Source organism: Neopsephotus bourkii, unplaced genomic scaffold (genome assembly GCF_033783945.1).
Source record: "Neopsephotus bourkii isolate Nb327-2 ecotype Australia unplaced genomic scaffold, CSIRO-AGI_Nbou_v1 NB_53, whole genome shotgun sequence".
Lineage (NCBI taxonomy): Eukaryota > Metazoa > Chordata > Aves > Psittaciformes > Psittacidae > Neopsephotus > Neopsephotus bourkii.
Window position 1 is genome coordinate 14704372 of NW_026900570.1, and position 23507 is coordinate 14727878.

At 37.1% G+C, this 23507-nt stretch overlaps 1 protein-coding gene across 2 annotated transcripts in view; it reads right to left on the reverse strand.

The window, feature by feature from the left end:
• Positions 1-2043: 2043 nt before the first annotated feature.
• PLXDC2 (plexin domain containing 2) overlaps positions 2044-23507 on the reverse strand; it is a 264806-nt gene continuing 243342 nt past the window's right edge. For both annotated transcript variants that reach the window (XM_061352104.1, XM_061352114.1), the window contains 2 exons: positions 17943-18103; positions 2044-3845 (listed from right to left, as the gene is read on the reverse strand). In XM_061352104.1, the coding sequence (XP_061208088.1) occupies positions 3729-3845; positions 17943-18103 (278 nt within the window). In that variant the 3' untranslated portion in view covers positions 2044-3728. The remainder of the gene's footprint in view (positions 3846-17942; positions 18104-23507) is intronic.

Below are 23507 nucleotides of genomic sequence, written 5' to 3' on the forward strand. Positions count from 1 at the left end.
ATGGAAGAAAAGTCTGTGATAAAAAGAAAAAAAAGTCTTCCAAGGAGGGTTTGCACAGTATGTAACAAAGTTCAATAAAACCTAAACTTGAGCAATGAGAACAATATGGAAGAGCTGCTTCTTATGAACAGCCTGCATTCTCTATGTCCAGTGCTTCACAGTGTCCACTAAGAAACATAGCAGGCAATTAAATAAGGCTGCATCATTATATGTATGCACAGGGGAGCAAAAGGAGCAAAATTACAATTCCACTTTTTCTGCAGTTCCAGAATTTCTTAATGTCTGAATATAATTTTGCAAATGTAACAGTCTTCTTTCAACAACCTCTGTGCGCAATGTATGTGTCTGATTCTTTGTTTCATCTTACTGAGATTTAAAGAGACACTTACTAATGCGCTTTGAATCCCTGTAGTTCAAATATTCATTTTTTTTCCTGTGAAACAGGATGAGCTGAAGCATAGCACTTAGAGTGTTAGGTGTTATGGAACATTTATCACTAAAATGGAAAATAATAAGAAATGATAATTTTGGGAGATCTTGCAATCACTACATACATTAGATACACAAATTTACAGGAAAAATCAAGAGTTAAAAAACCCGTTAGAATAAATGTAAGTAAGCATTTAAACAAACAAAACACACGGAACTGTTTTCAAATGAAGGACCAGTGGGAATGCTAGTGAAGCCACTGCTTCAGAGACCTAGATGGAATTTTTTTTATGAATTGTTGAATAACATTTCAGATGGATCTCTGAAGAGGGGGTTACATGATATGTTTTCAGTCTGGATCAATTAACCTGGTGCTTTATGAAATGATAAGAATAGGATTCTCAGTCAATTTCATATTTCATCACATCTACAGATTAATATGGGTATAACTTTTAATGTGGCATTTTTAATTATTAAAAAATTAGAAAACCAGATGGAATTACAAAACAGCAACAGAATACTTAATTAACTTTTGCCTACTGGGATAAATAGAACATACCACAGAATATATCAAAGCAGACACCAATGAGACACTATACATCCTTCAGTATGCAGGAGGTTTCCTCTTCAGATATCTGTTCTTATCAGATGTATGTCTATCAGTGTTACTAAATAAACTCATCATGTTATAATCCATAGCATATAACATCATGGTTAAAAATCAAAAGTACACTATAATGCTCCCTATTAATCTGCCACCGAATTATGAAGTGAACAGAGTGGAAAAAAAAAAAAAGCTATTATTTTCTGGAGTGTGACATTTAAGTTAGTTGTAAGCACTAAAAAACATCCTTCAGCTATGCAAAAGGGCCTTAAAACAAAAGTAATCAAAATATCAGATTGTAAAATTGTTGTGTTTGTCTAATCATGTTACAAACACTGTCAGGTCCATTGCATGATGTGTATTACATACATGGGCAAAAATAGAGAAGACATGAGTAAATCAGCCGAAGTGCAGACCTGTAAACCCATAATAATGTGTCTTCTTTACTTATTTGAAATATCCCTTCAACTTACTGTAGTACTGTGTTGATTTCTGTGAATTTCTTAGTGTTATTTGCCAAGATGTGCTCTGAAATTATTTCAAACAGTATTACAGCATTCTTCAAATGGAAGCTCTACAATTGCTTCATTTGGCCAATGAACCCTAGCTGATGACTTCCAAGATTCCTAGAAAAACTATTTGCACACCAAATACATGTCTAGGTGATGTGCACTGATACCTTTTTATTTAATGAGTGTCACTGGATATGTAAGTGTATACATTTGGTTATTGCTTTTGGAATTAGGCTAATTAGCCATTAGCAATTTAATCCCACTCTACTAGAAGCAGGGCTCAGCAGACCCACACAAATTGAAATGAACACTTGCCACAGACTCTTCACCCGGCTTCAAGACAATGTGTTAGTATCTGCAGATTAATACTGGTTAGGTTTTGAACAGTTTGAATCGCGCTCTAGATATTTTAAAACAGATGAAAAGTGTGTTACCCAAAATAAAAGAATACAGAAAAGACAATATTGTATTATTTACTGAACAAAATAACAAGTAAAAATAGTTTGTTTTTGTTTTGGTTTTGTATTTTTTTAAACAGCATTAAGTAATGAAATTTAGACCATACAAGCACCAACAAGAAACGTAAATAACTGTACTATTAAGGTGGTATCTACAACTTTTTTTAACTGCTTGAGATCTGAAACTTCAAATGTTGTATACCTCACTTAAAAATGATACAAATGCCTTGTACAGTATGTAAAAGATTTGACAGTTGATGATTAGAATGAAATGTACATACAATACCTGAATTTAAAATTGTAATAGCTTAGGCCCAGATCATTTAAATATTTATGTTCCCACCCCTCATGGAATATCTAGGTCTCAATGTGCATCAACGCCTTCCATGAAAGGAGTAACTGCTTTTGATGGTGTGAATTAAAGTCTTGTCTTTCCCTCTACAGGGAGTGAAAGGGTCTATATTAAAGAAAGAATGGTTCCAATAGGCAGAAATGTGATGGTATTGCAACTACATGAACCACCTTCTCTACACAACATAAAAATAATCTAATATTAAGGATTATTTTACAACTCAGTGGAAATATGCAATAATGCAAACCATTTCCTTTGTCTGGATGACAAAAATGCAGTCTTAACAGTCACAAGAGCCCGCCTTGTGTTAGCTATAAAAAAAAATATATTTATATATATATTTATGCAACTACTATGTGCATTAAACAAAATTACTGTATGGATCAGCAGGGTTCAATAACACTTGTATCTATCTGAATTTCTGGAAGGGGTGCACAGAAGTCTGTGGTGCTTCTCAGTAAGGACTCACACTGATGTGTCGAAGGATAGAAACCCATTTGTTTAAAATCTTATTTTTCATATCACATTGCTAAGAAATGGTCCATAAGATCTCTGGCAGCTAAAAGGATCTGTTGCCTTTACTTCAGCGTACTGCTCAGGAATGAAAGATATCCCTTGAAACAAACTTGAAAATTAAGTTTTAGTGAACATTGAAACTGAAAATCAGCCCAATTTCATTGTCAACTCCCACAAAATAATTTCGCCATTGTGAAAATTCTCTTTCATTTTCATTTCTTACCTATTTGAATATCATGAGTTGTTTAGAAGGCTAGTAATCAGCAATGTACAAGAAACATTGTATTACCTCTGGAAAGCATAAACACTGTGACTTGCGAGTTAGGTGAGCAGGTTAATTTAGATTTGAAAAGTGAGTGTAGCTCGCATCCACTTATAGAAGTCTTGGAAAACTCATTTTTGTATTCTTTACCTGCATTGAGATACCATGCTTACTAACCTGTGAAGACTGATCAGTGCTCTTTGCACTGGAAGGGTACAGGTTTGTCACTCAGTCTTTGAGATACCAGAGAAGAACACTTGAACCAAAGGGCAATACCCTTGTGCACCAAAGCTTTATTGTATTTTTGATTACTGTGCATCCCCATACCTAAAGCCAATAACATGGCACTTGTGCCATAGTTCTGATACCGTAGGTGTCCACTGACAAGTGTTCAGCATGAACCATTGTGTCTCAGTCCACTAACAAAAACTACTGTGCAGTGGTAGTCTGGTATCTTAGATAGTTTTTCTTCTTGGACAAAGCTTATCCAGAATCTTCATTCTATCAGGCTACAGCAGCTTAGGGCTCCTTTACAGAGAGGCAAAGTAAATGTCTTACACCTGTAGGCCAGTACTGGTGTTCTGTCCTAGAAATTTTAGCACTGCTCTGATACGATGAACCCTTCTTTTTCTCCAACTGGCTCCACTTCAGCATAGGCAGGATGTCCAGACCCTCTTCGGAATTTCATTGCTGGCCATCTGCTTGGGCGTCTCTGTAACATCAACAAGAAAATAAATTTTCAGCCAATGAAGAAATTATTAATAAAAATCTTTAACAACACCCTGCAATTTTGATCCCTCATACTAAACCCCACTCTGTGTAACTGTTACAGAAATGGAAAAGTGCAGTTCAGCAGCAACAAATGTCAGAGGAATTAATCCTTCTTTCTAAATTTGTAAGTGATGGCTGTTCTCAAAGACAAAGTAAGTAATTACCACTAGTCTTAGCAATAAAGATAATAGCTCCTGCCAAAAACTGTTGATCAGTGAATTTGTGAATTCTGTCATATAAAGAACAGCTGATCCACCACCCCTTAAAGGATTTGTCCACTGCTCTTCCATCCTGGTTCTGCACAGGAGTTTGTTAACATACTCTACTCCATGGCAGAATGATTAGCAGTTGAAAGAAACTGTACTTAAAAGAAAAATTATTTAGAACAAAATTTGGCATGCATACGCAGGACTGACAAAATACTGACTTTTTATTTCAAATGCCATGATTTCTACTCATTAGTTTACTTTGATGTTTCAAATAGAAGCAACATTTTTGCTTAAACTTTGAAGACTTGTAGGTACATGGGTCTCTAGAAGTCCTAACCAATTTCAACTAGAATCTTTGGTGCCTGCTTTAAAAACAGCTAATAGAGAAAAGAAACAGAGCTTTTCTAGGGTAGATAAAAAAAATATTCTGTATGATTATGATGCCTCTGGGAAGGAAAAGTATTTTGAAAGTCCTGTATTTTCAAACTAATACATGTCTAATACAGGCTCAGACTTTGGGTGACCAATAGTTTCCAGAGGGACCTCGACATGCTTGTAAGGTGGGTTGATGCCAACCTTATGAAGTTTAACCACGACAAGTGCAAGGTCCTACACCTGGGTCAGAGCAATCCCAGGCACAGCTACAAGTTGGGCAGAGAAGAGATTCAGAGCAGCCCTGGGGAGAAGGATTTTGGAGTGTTGGTTGATGAGAAAATGAGCAAGCCAGCTTCAGCGTGCACTTGCAGCCCAGAAAGCCAAACATATCACAGTATCACAGTATGTCAGAGATTGGAAGGGACCTCAAAAGATCATCTAGTCCAATCCCCCTGCCGGAGCAGGAACACCTAGATAAGGTTACACAGGAACGTGTCCAGGCGGGTTTTGAATGTCTCCAAAGAAGGAGATTCCACAACCTCCATGGGCAGCCTGTTCCAGTGTTCCGTCACCCTCACTGAGAAGAAGTTTCTTCTCAGGTTTAAGTGGAACCTCTTGTGCTCCAATTTGTACCCATTACCCCTTGTCCTTTCATTGTTTACCACTGAGAAGAGACTGGCTCCATCCTCGTGACATTCCCCCTTTATATATTTATATACACTAATAAGGTCACCCCTTAATCTCCTCTTCTCCAAACTATAGAGACCCAGCTCCCTCAGTCTTTCCTCATAAGGGAGATGCTCCACTCCCTTAATCATCTTAGTTGCCCTGCGCTGGACTCTCTCCAGCAGGTCCCTGTCCTTCTTAAACTGAGGGGCCCAGAACTGGACACAATATTCCAGATGAGGTCTCACCAGGGCAGAGTAGAGGGGAAGGAGGACCTCTCTCGACCTACTAACCACCCCCCTTCTAATACAACCCAGGATGCCATTGGCCTTCTTGGCCACAAGGGCACAGTGTCGGCTCATGGTCACCCTGTCGTCCACCAGGACCCCCAGGTCCCTCTCCCCTACACTGCTCTCTAACAGGTCGTTCCCCAGCCTATACTGGAACCTGGGGTTGTTCCTGCCCAGATGCAGGACTCTACACTTTCCCTTGTTATATTTCATCAAGTTATTCCCCGCCCAACTCTCCAGCCTGTCCAGGTCCCTCTGGATGGCAGCACAGCCTTCTGGCATGTCGGCCACCCCTCCCAGCTTAGTGTCATCAGCAAACTTGCTGATAGTACACTCAATTCCCTCATCTAAATCATTGATAAATATATTAAATAATACTGGTCCCAGTACCGACCCTTGAGGCACTCCACTAGATACAGGCCTCCAACTAGACTCCGCCCCATAGACTACAACTCTCTGGCTTCTCTCCTTCAGCCAGTTCACAGTCCACCTCACTACCCGATCATATCCTGGGCTGCATCAAGAGGAGCATGCCCAGCAGCATGTCGAAGGAGGTGATCCTGCCCCTGTTCAGCCTGGAGAAGAGAAGGCTGCGTGGAGACGTCATAGCAGCCTTCCAGTATCTGAAGGGGGGCTATAGGGATGCTGGGGATGGACTGTTCATTAGGGACTGTAGTGACAGGACAAGGGGTAATGGGTTAAAACTTAAACAGGGGAAGTTTAGATTGAATATAAGGAAGAAGTTCTTTACTGTAAGGGTGGTGACGCACTGGAATGGGTTGCCCAGGGAGGTTGTGAATGCTCCATCCTTGGCGTTGTTCAAGGCCAGGATGGACGAGGCCTTGGGTGACATGGTTTAGTGTGAGTTATCTCTGCCCATGGCAATGGGGTTGGAACTTGATGATCTTAAGGTCCTTTCCAAACCTAACTATTATATGGTTCTATGATTCTAATAGTTTTCAGGAAAGTAGAAAAACTTCTTAAAGTCAGTTAGCAAAGGAAGCTCTCCTAAAATTATTATACTCTATTGAAAATTTTATATCCCAATCTGCTGATACTTATTTCTTTAATGACAACAGCTATGATCTGCTTGGAAGGAGGGTTACAAGATATAGCAAGATTTATAGAAACATTGCAGGAAAATGAGAGGAGAAAAAATGAAGATAAGTTACAGCCTATTTTTTCATTGTCAGTTCAAATCCAAAATAATTTTACTTTAACATCTTTCTTCTGAAAATAAACTTTGCATTCTATTTTCTGTCCCCTTAATACCCCATTTTGATTGGCTTCAGATCACTAAGGATTTTTCATGCTGCTGAGGAGTGGTTTTGGGGACCATAGAGCAGAGACAGCCATGACATTATGCTGGGATTGTTGGATAACAGCCACTAACAAAATCTTGGGGCGTCACTGAATCTTGTTACCAACAAACCACACAGGTGTATGCAGGTGCAGAACAAAGTCTTCTTCAGTGATCACTGTCAGAAAGATAAAAGCAATCGGTTCCTTCTTCTCTCATTGCAGGATCTGGTTACTTTTGAGGTGTCCAGAGTTAAATTCTGTGTGGCAGGTAATTTAAAATTCCAGGCCTTTCAATTCATCACCTTCCTATAAAGTAGGAAGGCATAACACTGTCCTCTTTAATAGATGTCTTTTCCTAATAAGAAAACTTAAGTCTATTCAAAATTTTGAGACCTTTTTCTACTAAAGCTTGATTCAGAGTGGTTTTAAAATTAAGAAGGACAGTTTCGTTACTGCTGAAGAAAAAGAGACATATTCTGTTCTCAGATTCAGTAAAGTAAGTCAAGAATAATTCAATTAAATATAAAGGATTTATTCCAGATTTACACCGGTATAAATGAGAACAGAATTTGAGAGCTCTCTAACGAAAAGAGGAAATGAAAAACCCCTGGAAAACTGGTAGGAAAAATAATTAAAGACAATTGCAAATGGCAGTATATAAGGATGAGCTGCATTTTAATCTATGAAGATGATCCCTAGTTTCATTTTAAGATGTAGCCATGATTTGTTACTACTTCCTTGCTGTGTTGCTGTTAGAAACTAAGTGTATAATATTTGGCTACTCTTTTTAATTGGCCTTTTCAGATGATGAAATATGGAACAGATGTGTATCAGTTCTAATGATATGATGCCATACAGCGTAAGCATCAGCCATTGTCCCCAAAATAAACCAAGAGATTTGAAGGTCAACTTCAAATATTAGAGTTACAGCTTTCTGTGGTTTCTTGTCATGCCTGAGGTAAGATTTTTCCATTCCTAGTGATAGTCTGTTTAATTTCAACTTCTTTGTGTGCATGTGGATAAGTGGCTGCCAGCCTTAAAATAGAGCACTAACAAGCTAACAATTCATTGACCTGTGTATCAACCCCTAAAGAGCTGTAGTGATATCACACTTTTAATTGGTAAAACCAAAAGTAACTTAATTGATACAGGGAGATAAAAAGCCTCTTGAGTTGGTGAAGCAGCTCAAGAAATGCTTAATGTACTCTTTCCCTTTATTCTCTGAGAAGCAGAGTAATAAGAAGACACAAAAAAATCTACCCTCCAATCAACCAACCAACCCCAACCCCAAATGCCAAAACCTGACTAATAATACACACAGAAAGCAAGCTGGATATTCTTTCATGCAATTTAACAGGAAAAAAATATGTTTCTTCCTCTGGAATTAGAACTTTTAGATGAAATCCTCTGACCTGTGCCTGGAGAGCTGCAAATTCTGCTTCCTTTCAGTGTAATACAAAGTGGTAAAACATGGACTGAATCTTCCTTGGAGTCATTATTTTAAGGAAATAAGGTGAGGGAAAAGTACCTGTGACTTTACATGACCAGGATGCAGAAGATACATGTCACGATGCAGAAAAATAATTTGTGATACACATTAAAAAAAACAACTTCCTATTTGAAGATCAATTAAGATAAAATGAAAGAACCTAGCAGCTGCATAATCCACGGAAAGTGAGATCTAACTTTCATGTTTCTTACCTTGTGCCTGCTTACACCATTGTTGGTGGTTGTACAGGATATTTGACTTCCTACAGCAATGCTAAGTCTAGTATAAATATTTTAAACTAGATCTTGAAGTAGAGGCAGAATGGTTACTATCTGTGTTACTCCTGTTAAAATAAAAGGAGGGGATTCCACCTATGATTGTTAAAGGGTGGAGGCTGGAATATCTTCTCACTGTTGTTACACAGAAAGGTCTCCAGATGTGTTCTTGTCATTGACCAGTTTCTTCTTCTGACATATTTCAACATGAGGGAATTTTGAGCCTTATAGGTCCTATTTTATTAGTCAAAATGGTATGATCTCATTAAGACATGTTAAAAAAAGAAAGGTTTAATATGTGTCTGAGAACACTTAATTGAACATTTTCTAAACCCCCCTCAGTTGGTATGACATGAACATGGTTTCCAGTACTACAGTCTATGACTGTTTCTTTTTAGGTCACTAGCTTTAGACCATATTATTTGCTGAACAGTAACTCTTTTGAACAGCAGAGAAAAAGGTGGCTCAAGTTGAAAACTACAGGTGAGTTTCAGATAGATTTGGCTGTATTGGTTGTATTTGACACAGAAATTTCTAGTAAACTTGATCATATTGAAAGGGAGGAAATGGAAAAGAACCCATCAGTTTTTACATTACAAGCCTGTGTTAACTGCCTAGAGATCATTTAAAGTGAAGCCATTTATTTTCTACTGACAGCAAGGCTCCTACCTATTATGAGCTACCAGATCACCAGTGATGTAACTAGAAAACAGGAATGGAAGAGTTTGCTATAATTTAGAAAAAAACTAAAATTCAGTAACAATTATGTATTTCTACACTGACTTGCAGATAAAAAAACAATCAGTGTCTCAAATTAATACTATCTTGAAAACAAAGGAAGCGATCAGCTCAGAATTCCAGTGAAAAAGCTGGTACAAAATCAATTCAAGATTTTTAATAGATTTTAAAAATATCTGAAAAGAATAAACTGAGTTCACATAAATGAGAAATAAAATCTACTTTATAAATGACACAGAAAAATGAATTGTAAGGCATAAGCAATATACAAGATCAATCACAGGAGCACAGACAAGTTGCTTTGAAAATTGGTGTTAGAAGATTCATGCCTTGCTCTTGAAGAAATTCTTGTGCTGACATTATATACTATGTCTAAAATTTATGCCAGTTAACACTTTTCACCTGAGATGGTAATTAATTAAAAAAATTGTAATAATGTGTATTTTATTAGCTGCAGTAATCCTGAGCACTTACATTCTGTTCCATATATCTGTATTAACACAAGTTCCTGTCAGGAATGGGCAGGAGGAACTTGGCGGCATGGATTACTTATTTGCTATTCTTACATCCTATCCTCATTCTATCCTTCATTCAGTACAGAAAAATGGAATGAGCATGATTTTGTACACACCTGCAATGTCAGAAGAGCAGTGAAGAGAAAACGTAATGAAAAATCTGTCCCTCTGTTGTTTCCCCACCCTGCCCCTTACACATTTCCCACATACACATTTCATTCTGAAATTTGTCTAAAATACTATCAACTGTTCCTTTGGATATTTCAACCAGCATAAAAACCCGAAGTGCTTGTGCATTGATCAACTCTTCATTCCTATTCAGCAGTAAACCTGAACAGCAGATTTCACCAAGACACACAGACATTCTATTTCCAAATTAAGTTTACGTAAGTATAAATAATTTAATTACCACAAGAAGGTCAATCTTTCGGTCTTGAGAGACTCTCCAAAGCTCCCTAGCACACCTGATTTCTCACTAAACTACACAAAAGCTGAAGTTACTGAATACTTTTTAGGCTGAATGCTCTGATGCAACTTTATCTCCTCTACCTATTGATTATTTTCCTGAATTGAAAAACTTCGGAAATCTTTCAGAGGTCTGTTTCACTGCTTCGACTGAAAGCTGAATCTTACATTTTCATTGATGGCAAGTTCTTTGTCTGATTTGAGGGCACAAAGACATTTAAATCTGTTTAAAAGCTGTCTTCTTTAACTACATTTTGCCAACAAGGCCTCTTTAACTCTCTTAACCGGAAATACGTATGTGCAGAGCTATCCAAATTGTGGATCAACTGACAAAACACCAGAAAAAATTGTAATGACTTATTCAAATTGATTAAGAAAAGCAGAAAAAGCTATAGTAAGGTCTATTACTAAGTGAACATACGTTAACCGGACACCATCAGGACTCGGTAGGCTAAGACACTTGTCCACTTGTCTCATGACAAGGAAAGACCTTTCTGTTACCAAGTACCTTGGCTATAACTTGCATTTTTGTGCTCAAAGTTATCTGAAATACTGCTTGTGCAGTTATAATTTGTGATGCATATTTAATCTTTTCTAGAAGCACACCCAATTTATTTGGCAAATCACAGTCAGAAATGGATGAAGCTTCAAATAACTGTACTTCTGATATGTATTTCCAGGAATGAAAAAAAAGAGCAATTGCCTGACACCATGTTAATCTAATATTTTGAAGAAACTGTTCTGAAACAACAATTGTTTTAGACTTAAGATTCTGTAGGATCATTTATTTTTCTTTTTGATAAAATCACAGAATAGTTCGGGTTGGAAAGGACCTTAAGATCATCAAGTACCAACCCCCCTGTCATGGGCAGGGACACCTCGCTCTAAACCATATCACCCAAGGCCTCATCCAACCTGGCCTTGAACATTGCCAGGGATGGAGCATTCACAACCTCCTTGGGCAACCTATTCCAGTGCCTCACCACCCTAACAGGAAAGAATTTCCTCCTTATATCCAATCTAAACTTCCCCTGTTTAAGTTTTAACCCATTACCCCTTGTCCTATCACTACAGTCCCTAATGAAGAGTCCATCCCCAGCATGCCTATAGGCCCCCTTCAGATACTGGAAGGCTGCTATAAGAAGTGCTTGTTTAAAGTATCTCTTTGTGATTTAAACCAATTCTTGTTATAGCAATGTTTCTGCAGTCTTAGGTTCATCAAAGTAGCTGGCTGCTGACGGACGAGAAACAGAATGCCTTCTTCCTCCCCACCTTTGACTTTTATTGTCAGTGTTGATTATTTATTTTAGTGATTCTGCCTTGTGGCCGATTCAGGTTTCCCCTCCTCAGCTGCTGGTTCCTGCTGAACTGGATAAGCTTTGGAAAAAAATAACTTTACTATCAGTACAAGGCAACGACAGCAAGATCAATGGCAATACCCTAAATGCCAAGACACTGCAAGACTTTGAAAGAAGAATGATACTTCTTTTTAGTCATCATCATCATGAAACACAATTCAGCCCAGGCTTCTGGAGAAAACCAAATTGATGACCACATCAAGCCTAATTCAAACTAGACGTACAATCCCCTGTAAAATTTGTATAGATAATAAAACAATGGGTCACATCCCAGAAAAAAAGCAGCAGAGCTGTGTGAGCATCATCACCTGTCTAAGCTAGCTGAGGATATCTTTAATTCCTTCTTTGTTTTTCACACTGTCTCTTACTTTTCATTTGTTCAAAGATGTACACTGCATTTGTGATTTTAATGCAGAAACCTGGAAACAGTGGATGGAGAACAGGGCTGGATTAAATGCTGGCTCTTATTTATGAAGTGCTGCTATGTTCAGAGATGTATAACAACAAGGCAGAAATAAGTATTAATTCCCTGATCTCTGAAACACTAAGATTCAGCTTTTTTTTTACTATTTTCTCCTTTTATTTCCTTGCACTAAGCAGACATCAGAAGGCCAAAATCTGAAGATCTGCTGCAGATTCGTGCGCCACTGAATGTTTCTAGATACTGAAATATAATCCCCTGTACAGCTCAGTTGTTAAGAGAATATCCAACAATTTGTGCTTTCTCAGACCACCTCAGCTAGAGCTCATAATTTGGGAACCATCCTCAGTCCATGCTAATATGCTGTCACTTTATTGTGAGCTTAAGAAGAGTTAAATGACAGGAATGCAGATCCTTCCATGCTGGTTGGTATTTACACTAAAAAACAGTCCCAGGCTTATTTAATTTACTGGTAAAGACATAATTCAAGTTAAATCACGAAGAGTCGAGGTGCATCCCCCAGGCTCTAATCATGCACTATGATTTTATTTGCTGAAGATATGCAGCTGCTCATTCCTTCCTCCTTTTTTTCCCCAAGGTCACTGCCTGGCTCCACAGCACCACTTCAACTCTCTGTGTGGCCATCTGAAAATATCCAGCTTAAACATCCAAAATGAAGTAAAACAAACAACTAAAAAAGACATAGGCTTGTGCGTGTGTGTGTTTAAGTGTACATACATATTTCTAAGCAGCTGAATCAGCACAATAGAGCTCTGGAAGACTTCCAAGGAGGGTGGGAACATGAACGCAAAAGCTGTGACCTTTAAAATGGGAGCTTAACTTGAAAGAATGATAATTTTTAACCACAAACACCCACACTGCTCTTCAGCATGTGACATACTAACTACTATTAAGACATACACAGCAACTAATAAGAAATATATAGCTTTACATCTTGTCTTTACAGCTTTGGAGTTGACGTGTTTAATAACATAGATTTGGTTTTGTACCTATAGTTGAATACTGAATGCCTGAGGTTAAGATGGTCCCAATTTGCAGTGTTAGTTTAGACTCCTCAAAATCCCCTACCCGTGGAGAACTGCCAAAGAAGAATTTTACTCTGCTGTTGTCAAGCCTTACATAAGCACATCTGGCAATGGTATCACTGTGTCCAGCTGGGAAAAGACATCATAACATTGGACTCCCTGCTTTCATATTGGCCAGAAATTCCTCTGCTGTCTTCTCAGCTGTGACCAGATCATGTTGCCTTTGCTCCCCAAAGGAAGAGCACTGGCATGATAGCTGAGGTAAATTTCAAACATTAAAAGGACCTTGGACCAACACATAAGTAAGAAAGGTAACAAAACCACAAAAAAAAAAAGCGTGCGCATGAAAACTTCTTGCGGCATGTGCAACCCTTCTGATCACAGATAACAGCAAACAAGCAAAAGGTATCTGAATAAAAGACAGTCTGCCTTATGCCTTGCTTTTTGACTTGCTAAGTGTTCCCTGGACATTAATTGCTCTCAGTGCCAATGTGCACACACTAAAGCAAATCAATAAGGCTTAAAAATGTAAGAAAAAAAGGACATAAAGAAAAAGAAGGGAAGAAATAAAATCTAAAATACTACTAAACCTGCTATTTGGCCCCAACTTACTGAATTTTGAACAAATCCATATGACTCATTGGGGAATTTATTTATTTACGTTCAACTCCAGATATTTGTATCACTTTTTCTATGATCTGTATCACAGGCATGCAGTCCACTCTACCACCAGTTCATCACCATTGGCCACTAAAACTCAAATCCTGAATGCAAGCATACTACACAGTTTAGTGAATAAATTAATTACTTTTTAGTTGTGGAATAGCTAGTGTGTAGCTCTATATTTTGTAACTGGATTTCTGACCTAAACTTCTGCTTTGTTGAAAAAGACATGAAGAATACTATTTGACATGTATGCTACTTTTCAAAAATCAGTGTGAGTTCAAAGTATATTCAAGAGACACAGGGTTCATGAAGGTAACTGCACGTGTGTAACTTGATTCTAACTGGAAATTTGCTGCCAACAAAATCAAATTCAAGGGAGAGAAATACCACATAGATAACCATAAATCAATAAACAACCAAAGCATGCAACATTTCTTCTGTCACTATGCAAGCTAATCTTGAGTCAACATTTACTCTCAGCTTTTAGGAAGAGCCTACACTCACTGGAATTTTGACTGAAACTCCCTTAACTTTAAAAGTTGATAATTCATTCCGTCTTTAGGTCACCAGAGAAGTGTCCAACTTAAACAATGAAACACATGTTTAATAGCGTGGGGGGCTGGAAGAAACAGGAAAACATTTCATTTTTCTTTGAATCATCTACACACTTAACAAAAAGGGGAAACTTTTTTGAAAAAGTACTGAACTATTTGGATGGTGTTCTTTAAAATGATACACTACCATGGGCAAATTGAATAGCATTGGCATTCAAGACTTCTCAAGCTGTTTCTTCAAAATAGCTATATTTGTTGCAGGTGGGGCTGCACATATGCATTGTGCTCAACAGCTATTTAAAAAACTACAAGAGGAAACATTTTCTTCAGACATTAAGGGTAAAACCCCCCATAGAATAATGTTACTCTGTTCTAAGCCAATATTTGCTTTTGGAATAATGGCATTTTATTTATGGCTTTTGCGTATTGCTTATTTAAACCAACTAGTGCACTCAGGATATCATTTAATGGTGTTCAGAATTTTCAAAAGGGATTGCATACAGGAGTACCACTTAAACAGCGTGGTCAAAGTGTGGGTGTATTTATCCTTATCTGAGTGAGTTTACTACATGGCAAATGGCAAACATGAGAGGCATCACAAGTGGGCTTTAAGATGTGCTATATGAAATCCAGAGTGAGGTGGTAAGTGAATACTGGGTGATATCTGCAGAGAACACAAGGGAAAAAGAGACTTAAAGCCTCAGATATGGGATTAATTTATTACACTTTTCTTTATTCAGTAACCAATCGCGACTATAAACCAAATTGACTCAAAATTCCTTACACAGCCCTTAACACAAAACTTCCAATGAAATCTGTCTGAAAATAATGTTTTACCTATAAAATCATGACAGCATCCTAGAATCTTAGATGTAAAAAGAATTTTCTCTATTATTTATGCTACAGTTTTGAATGAATGCTATGTTTAATGCCAATATGATGCCTTTATAAACTACCTCCTTTAAAACACTAATGAAGCAGGTCCCCATTATTTATTTTGCCCAGATGTAGATATATATTAGTTACTGATGATAGAAAAACTCATGCAGATTTTAATTTGGCTAGAAGACTTGATGGCAGACTACAGTGTACAAGTAATTTTTTAGACAACTATATGAGGGAGCTGCCTGTCCATCTGCCACATCTTGTTTTAACTGTGCAACTTGCTTTATTAATTGAGACTCATGGAAAACAATATTATTTTCTGAAATATTTATATGCTTGTTCTAATTTCATAACCAAGCCCATGGCAATGCTCTTGACCTCTTTCTCATCAGATCCACGTTTCATTTATTTCCCATAAATAAGCAGTTTGTCTGCTGCGGTATGTGCTGCACCATGTTACCTGTAACAGCTTACTCAAATATTTTTCAATTGCAAAAACACAATAGGAATGCTTTTCTGTTAGTGGCCTATTTATACCGGTTATGCCTCATTATATTTGTTATATTTCAGTTTCAAAATGCAAGCCTGAAAAGATATATTCTACTCTGTATTTGAAACATGGACATCATATATATTAGACAAATAAAAGAAGATTTCTATTCTTTATTTCCTGAATAGGTCAAAATACTTTTTTTCCTTTCAGAAATTAAATTATTAAATTCTTTAAAAGCAATTTTATTTCGAGAATGAGTTATCTTATTCTGTCTTTCTACACTTATGATACTAAAAATGGCTTTAAAGTTTAGAATTTGTGGAAATGTTCTGAAATACATAGTAGTTTCTTTCTCCACCCCCTGTAGTTTTACCACTGCATCAGTGGCTTTGCCATTCACAGGGAAAGGCCACCCCTTCATACCTACAACTTTTTAATAATTCCTGCTAAAATCTTCACAAGTATCACAGCTTTCCTAGTAACCAGAAGGGGATGTCATTTATAACACATTTTATATAAATTTGATTTTGACTGACTTATGTCCTCCTGTCCTTATTCAATTATTTTAAACAGAAATATTATGTTTTTCTTTTTTTGCCTAGAAGCCTATGTTGCTTGCTAAAAGACATTTTAGGCTTTGACTGCATAGATTGATTAATGCCATCTCATGATTAAATTCAGTGGAATGGATTTAACAGAACTGATTAAGATACCAGTGCTGTCATGAGTATGGTATCAGTGAACAAAATAAATTAACATGCCATTACTACACTGAGGACAAAAATAAATAAATAAATGTGTGTTTTAATTTGGTATTCTTCTCTCCTTCTTAAGAAATGGTGTTGCCATTTACTTTGCCTTTCATTCACATCATAACAGATAAGAAACTTGTTTTTAATAGAGTGAAAGAATAGCAATTCAATCTGTGTGTGAAAAAAAAAAGAAAGGGACAAATATTTCTCTTTTGTACAAGGACTTCAGTGGAGGGGTTTTTGTCTATATCAATAGAGAAGTGGCTCGAAATTTTGCATAGACGTGAAAGAATACTATTGATTTTATTATGTGGATGCTATTCCCTGATGGTTAATACAGTTATATTGTTTGAACCTGGAATACTGATAATTCATTTTGATTTCTGTCACTACTATGGCATGTATGCAGTATGTTTATTATAATGTGATTTTAGAGATGAATAATTCTGTTCATGCTCATGTTTCACTTCAATTCACACTGCTGTCACAAAGAATGAATGTATATATCTTTATGGTCCAGGCTTTTACGTAAGTAATAGCCAGATACATCCCTAGTAATGCTTTCAGTGGTTCTGCTTCTACGCTACCGTTTATTAGAAAGTGTCCAGGCTCTCAACAGTAAGGGAGTACTGCAAGTGAGGGTTATGAACAGTCAGTGTTTTCTTCCACTTTTAGCAGGAAAACTGCTCGGTTGAAAAAACCCACAAGTAGATGTAGGTGTTCATACTGTTTTGTAAAATCAAACACCTATGCAAAATGTTCCCTTCTTATATTGTTGTGTACAGTGGAGTTGAGCTGACTGTCAGAATCGCTATGTAGATGTCTGCACCTAAGGCAGCTATCTGTATTTCAGGGAGAAAAATGGTAATTGATTTAATTCAAAAGGAGATGGCTCAAACAAGCCTGTTGGATCAGGATCTCAGAGTCTGTTCTTCTCTCCACTAGTAGAAAGAGCAAAAGGAGACAATATTAGATTTAGATGTTAAAATTAGGCAAAAATAATCTTTCCCACACTCTGAGGAACAGTGTTAAAAGATTTCTGCAAATGAATGTATGGAACAGCTAACACAGCTTTCCAGCTAAGGCTCAGGTTTTCAGCTAAGTCAGCTCTTCTGAAGAATTAATAATGCAGAAGTTTTATTTTTCTACAGGAAAAAAATAGAAAAATATGTATGTCCCAAAATAAAATGCCAGTGCACATAAAAGCTGATGGAAAAATGCTATCTTGAGAAAAATGTATGATAGGAAATAGAGGTGGAGTGGTATCTGAGCTTTTTCTTTTAGATATATCTTTTAGATGTATGCCCTGTGAAAAAACATTAAAAGTAACAGCAATGGTAGTTAAAGTAGCAGCTCAGTGACAAACATGCTTAGAAAAAATCAGCATCACCTGCTAGGAGAGGTCCATTTTTTTAATGTTTATACTTTTAACACAAGAATACTTTCTAGATATAGTTAAGAAGGTTCAATTCTGAACATCCAAATTATCCTAGCCAAATGACAGGACTAGTAAAACAACATATTATTTTTGGCTCTTACCTCTATAAAGAAGAGACTAGCTGCTGATGTTGGATGATGATACATATAAATGGTCACAAGGATGGCTGCAGCCACAATGAGGACCAGGACTAGAATGCCGACAATTAAGCCGGCATGAAGTGTTCCACCTTTCTTCTCTGCAGCACTGTCATCTGTGGAAGCTGCACAAATAGCACACTTATTAGCACAGTAACTTACGTTTTATCTACACCTTTTCACAAATGGCAATCGCGCATTTGCTTTTTCTGTTATGTCACTCATTTTCCACAGCCCAAGTTGGAAGAAGATATTAGACAGCTCTTTGCCACAAATACTCTCATAATCCTAATGAACAAACATTCCCAAATGTTTTACTAATTCTAACTCAATAAAAAAATTAATACCCTTTCTTTTCAATGTGATCTGGACATTCTGAAGTTCTTAATTATCTTCATAATGTGTTTTGCTTTGATTTTCTCATAAGACTATTGTAGTTGCCCTACATACAAAAGATACTAATTTAATACATTTTGAATGCTGGATCTTTTTTCCTTGACAGGTTCACGTTGAGACATGCTATAAAAGCTTGTAAGGTCTAAACACATTATGAAATTCCAATTCATTAGCTTAGAGAGGGACTTTGAACTACCCTGTGCAGTTGAATCAGACAGCCAAAAGTGTAACAGATGGATGCTATATGACCCTGGAGTCTTCTAATCTTGGTCTGAATGGAACACTCATCATACCAAAGTATTACAAAAGACCATCCATCTACTAAACTGATACCAAGAGGCCACTCATGCTATTCCCATCAGGAGAAAAGATGGTTGTCTGTCACACAAGAAACTTGTCAGCAGGGATTCCAAATAAGTGACAAAGTGTTTCAAAAACACTGCAAACCTTGCAGAAAAAGTATCTTAATAGACAGCATCTCTAGAACTACTGTGATCTTGTGTAATTTCTACTTTGGACAACCTGGAATATTACAGCAAATACAAACATGGTGGTAAGCAATGATCTTTCAGCATCCTCTTGAATAAAAGTGCTGTTCTACCCACTACTGCAGGCAAAAGAGCAATTCAGAAGCCCTAGGTTTAAGATATGCCAGAAGACTGCTGATCATTTGGCTTCACAAACATATCATTCACCTAATATTCCATCTGCTTTCTGCCTTTCTGGCAATCCTTCAAATTGCCTCCATGCCTTTCCCCATACAACACCTGTCTCCAGTCCTGCTTATGAGAAATTTTCTTTCAGTTCCACTTTAAAGTTTCCTCTCACCATGCTTGTTTGCCAAGCTGACTATAATGAAAATGTTTTATTTCTGTGATCATCCTCTTTGTTATGCCACCCCCCTGAACTATTTGTTTGGATTTCTTAGAGTGGCATGATCTGTGAGGTCAGTGACTGTTCCTTTTATTTGTTCTTGGAAAACATTTATTGAGTTATGGATACCACTTCAAACAAGTTAATGTTATTGTTGTTAATAGTAACAACAACAACAACTGTACATGCTTTATTACTATTCATCAGATTGTGAGTAGACCGTTCCATGCTAATATTAAATAAGAGAACTGGAAAATAACAGAAAAAAAGGTTTATTGATCTAGGTAGCGTTAAATGCCTTGTATCAGGGGTAATAAAAGAAAACAGGAATGGTTAATCTCAGTGCACTAGCTCATGCATCCACATATGGCAGCACTTTTCTCACCAGATCAAGGAAGGCCGGCATGGCTTGTCACCCAGCGGATTGCATGGCACCATTGCAACAACAGGGAGAAAAGGAAAATGAAGATGCATTATCTTAGCCAAGAGATATTTCTAACTATTACATGGAAGTGAATCTATGGGGAAGTGAAAGGATTCATGTACATTTTCCCTGCTTTTGCCCATATTTCCTCAATCATGAGTCAAGACAGCTGAAACCCTGTAGTGATGCTCTGCTCTTTCCCACGAAGTCAGTGAGAAGACTTGTGGAGTAGGAGCTAAGTAACAGACTCAAAGGATAAAGAAAAAGAATCTGTTAATTTGAGAGGCTAAACTAGAATCTGGGAGGCATTAATGAATATAAGAAAAAATTGCAAGCATGCACCCACACTCAGACACCGCCTAAGCCTGAAGGTATCTTTCTATTCACTGAAAAGTTCATAAGTACCTGCTCACACAGGAACTTCAGTTTTAATTATGCTGACTGTGGACATAAAGTTGGAGCTTAGGCATGAACAGGATCCAAGAACCAGGCCTCTGCGTGCCTAAATCCTACAAAGGATTTCTTAGCTTTCTTAAAGCTTAGTTCACACAGGTATATGAGTTGTAAAAAAAGAAAAGCAGTGTCAGCCTTATTTGATTGGGGGTTTTGGGGTTGCTTTTTTGTTTTGTTTTATTTGGGATTTTTTTGTTGTGGTTTTTTTTTTGTTTTGTTTTGTTTGGTTGGTTTTTTTTAAACACAGTACATTCAGGGAAAATTTCCAGGCCACCCTTTACATTGCAGTGAAAGAAAGGAGACAGAAAGGCGATATTGCCTAGAATGTGGAAGGTCCATTTTCAATGTATTCCTACCCAAAGGGCACTTAAAACACTTCCTGGTAGTTGTAGAACTATGTAGCAAAGGGTGCAAGATTCAGTGAGGAAACAGGAAAGAAAGGTGACCCAAAAAACGGTTCCTCTAACTTTCAGTCAGCAGAGTCTTTTACTTGACATGGCTATTAATAATTTATTAAATAGCTGTTCACTTCCAGCTGAGAACAGATGAAAATATACAAGCTCCAGTCTTAATTTCTGCTCATGCACTGTAATAATATTTAGCACTTGCACATATATTTCAAACAGCCAAACAAATGCAAATTAAGCACTTGAAAGGCCATCAGGAAAGCCCTGTTTTATTGCAGATGCTCTGGGTTGGGCTATTAATTCCCACTGATGAGCAGGTAGTTATGTGAGTCACCCCACTAAGAAGTAACTGTTCCCTAGAAGGTGAAGAGGATTCATAGTTTGTCTTATAATTGCCTTTTTGGCAGCTTCATACTCTCTACTATTCCCTTCAATAGCACATCGGTGCATCGTAAACTATTTTGTCACTTGTACCCATTTTCACATCAATTTGCACTAAATGAGTAATCTGTACTGTTACTATGTTATGCTTGAAGACAGAACATCGTATTCTGCATATTAAAAACTACTGGACTTCAGTTAAGGTCCTAACTACTCTGTAAAGGACATCAAATTAATCTCCTTTGATCCAATAGTTTCCCAGTGTTTAGCATCCAGCCTTGCAAATGAGAACAAAGTCCCTTCTGAGTAACACAGGCAACAACTGCCTGCCCAGATTTCTACTAGTCTAGGGTACAGCACTGCATGGACATCAGTGCAGTTATCAGAATGCCAAATGCAAAAATAATGACATACAAGAAATGCTTTTCTTAAATGACAACAAGTGTAAGTAACTTGTAATTTCCATAATCGAAATTCAGTTCATTGACCCCAGGGCTCAAATACTCATGAGAAATTGATTTCACTCTCTTTGCACTGAGACAATAAACAGTGTCAAGTTTGAAAATACTCTCTGCTACAAAATCAACTGACAGTTCTTTTAAAAAGCCACCAAGGGAAATGGATGAAAAAAAAGGACTCTGAAACTTTCAGGTGCAGAAATTTTATTAAGATTATCACAGCACATCTGCTGTTCCAGGCAAGGGTAAACCCATGAGAGGATATTTGTCTTATGACCAATACTTTCCCAAAAAGAGCTCTCGCAGTGGTACTTCCCCAGACTTTCCTTTTCTTGTTCTCAAAAAAGCAACTGTTGCACATAATATGCTCCATATTTATAACTCCTCCCCAAATTCATACATGCATAAAGCTTTTAAGCAGAAGGAGCATATTAATGTCTCCAAGGTTAGTCTGCTTCTCATTAGGTGCTGAAAGATAGGACAAAACCAGCAAGTAACTTTTTCACCCCCAAATATAAAGGCACACAGTACAAACATGACACAACTGTTCTCCTGCTGGAATGTTGTTTAAAAAATAAAACTGAAAAAACAATAAAAATGTTCTCATTGTTTGTATGATAAACACACAAAGACTATATAATCTTTGGTTTTATATGCTTATATTATGTCTCTAGCTACAATTGAGTTAGCTTCTTCTGGAGTAGGAATAACCAAAAAACTTGAGGAACTAAGAATGAAAATCTTGCTCTGGCCCATGGGGACTGTGATGCTGGCTTTAATAGGTGTGTACAAACTGCAACCACTCTTTACAGTTATTTGTCTTTATGATATTTTCTCATCATTCTTTTTCTCATTATTGCATATTACCCATTGAGGTCTGCAAAATAATGAAACGCATTGTTTTCTGTTATCTAAGTTTAACATTTATACAAAGTTTCTGTTGTGATAGTTTTACATATGACAAATCAAAATTGTGATACATACATTTTCACCCTCATGATGTGAGATGGACAAGAGCTACCAGAGATTAGTATCTCTGTCTGTGAGAGAAGAGATACAAAAATGTTTTACGGTGAAATTGAGGAAAAACAGGCAAACATCTGGTAGATCCTGGCTAGAAACTTTTTTTTTTTATATAAAGGAACATCGAATCAAAGGTAAATGATGGACAAAAAAATTGGATTTCATTTTGTGGACTTGGAAAAGTAAAGCTTTGCTATGTCCCGCCAAAAGCTGTGTTGGTCCCTTTTACTCTTGCATTTTGATCAGATGGTAGAAAGCTCCAATTCAAACTGACTTCTTAATGCACATGCATCTTTAAGGGTTAAAACACAATACCTCATTTGAATCTCCTAATCTCCTGACTGGCAGCTACACTAGCAAATCCAGGGATATAGATAACGTAAAGAGCAGCAATGAGCCTAAAGCATCCCCTGAATTTGTCACAATGAGACAGAGAATGAACCCAGCAATTTCTTCTCATATAGGAATGCTTCATGATAAAACGAATGTTTGCTGTTACACCACATGGCAGCTATTGGACAAATTCGTAGTGTTTATCAAAACCCATGATTTTGTTAGCTGGTTGGACAGATGAATATGAAACCACCCTATGGGTAGGAGAGCATTAATGTAGCACTACTGGTACAGCAATGCTGGTTTATTAAGTTGACTGTTTCTGGCATGGCCTTAGTTTTATGGCAAAATAGCTCTGGATACAAGTGCCTGAAAACAGCTCCTACATATGAAGTACCCTGAAAAAATATTCAGGTTCAGGTATAACCATGTCTGCATTGCAGACATGTACTCTTTTACTACTTATGAGCATGTACTACATATATTAATCGTTACAGAAGCAGAATGTGTGATAATGTTTTCACAGCCTACATGAAAACATGCCATTTTTTAATAGTTTAGTTGTTAACTGCAGACCTTCCCTTGCATTCCCCAATGTACATGTTAGATAATGACTGTTTTGGTATTGGCCATGATTTTGAAACTGTAGCATGTCCAGCTTTATAAAAATACATTTATTGATTAAAGTAGATCATGCCATACTATTAACACTAATGCAAAATGATTAGCTTATTGTTCTTACAAAAATCCCACTACTCTTCAAATACTAGCTTGTAAAAGT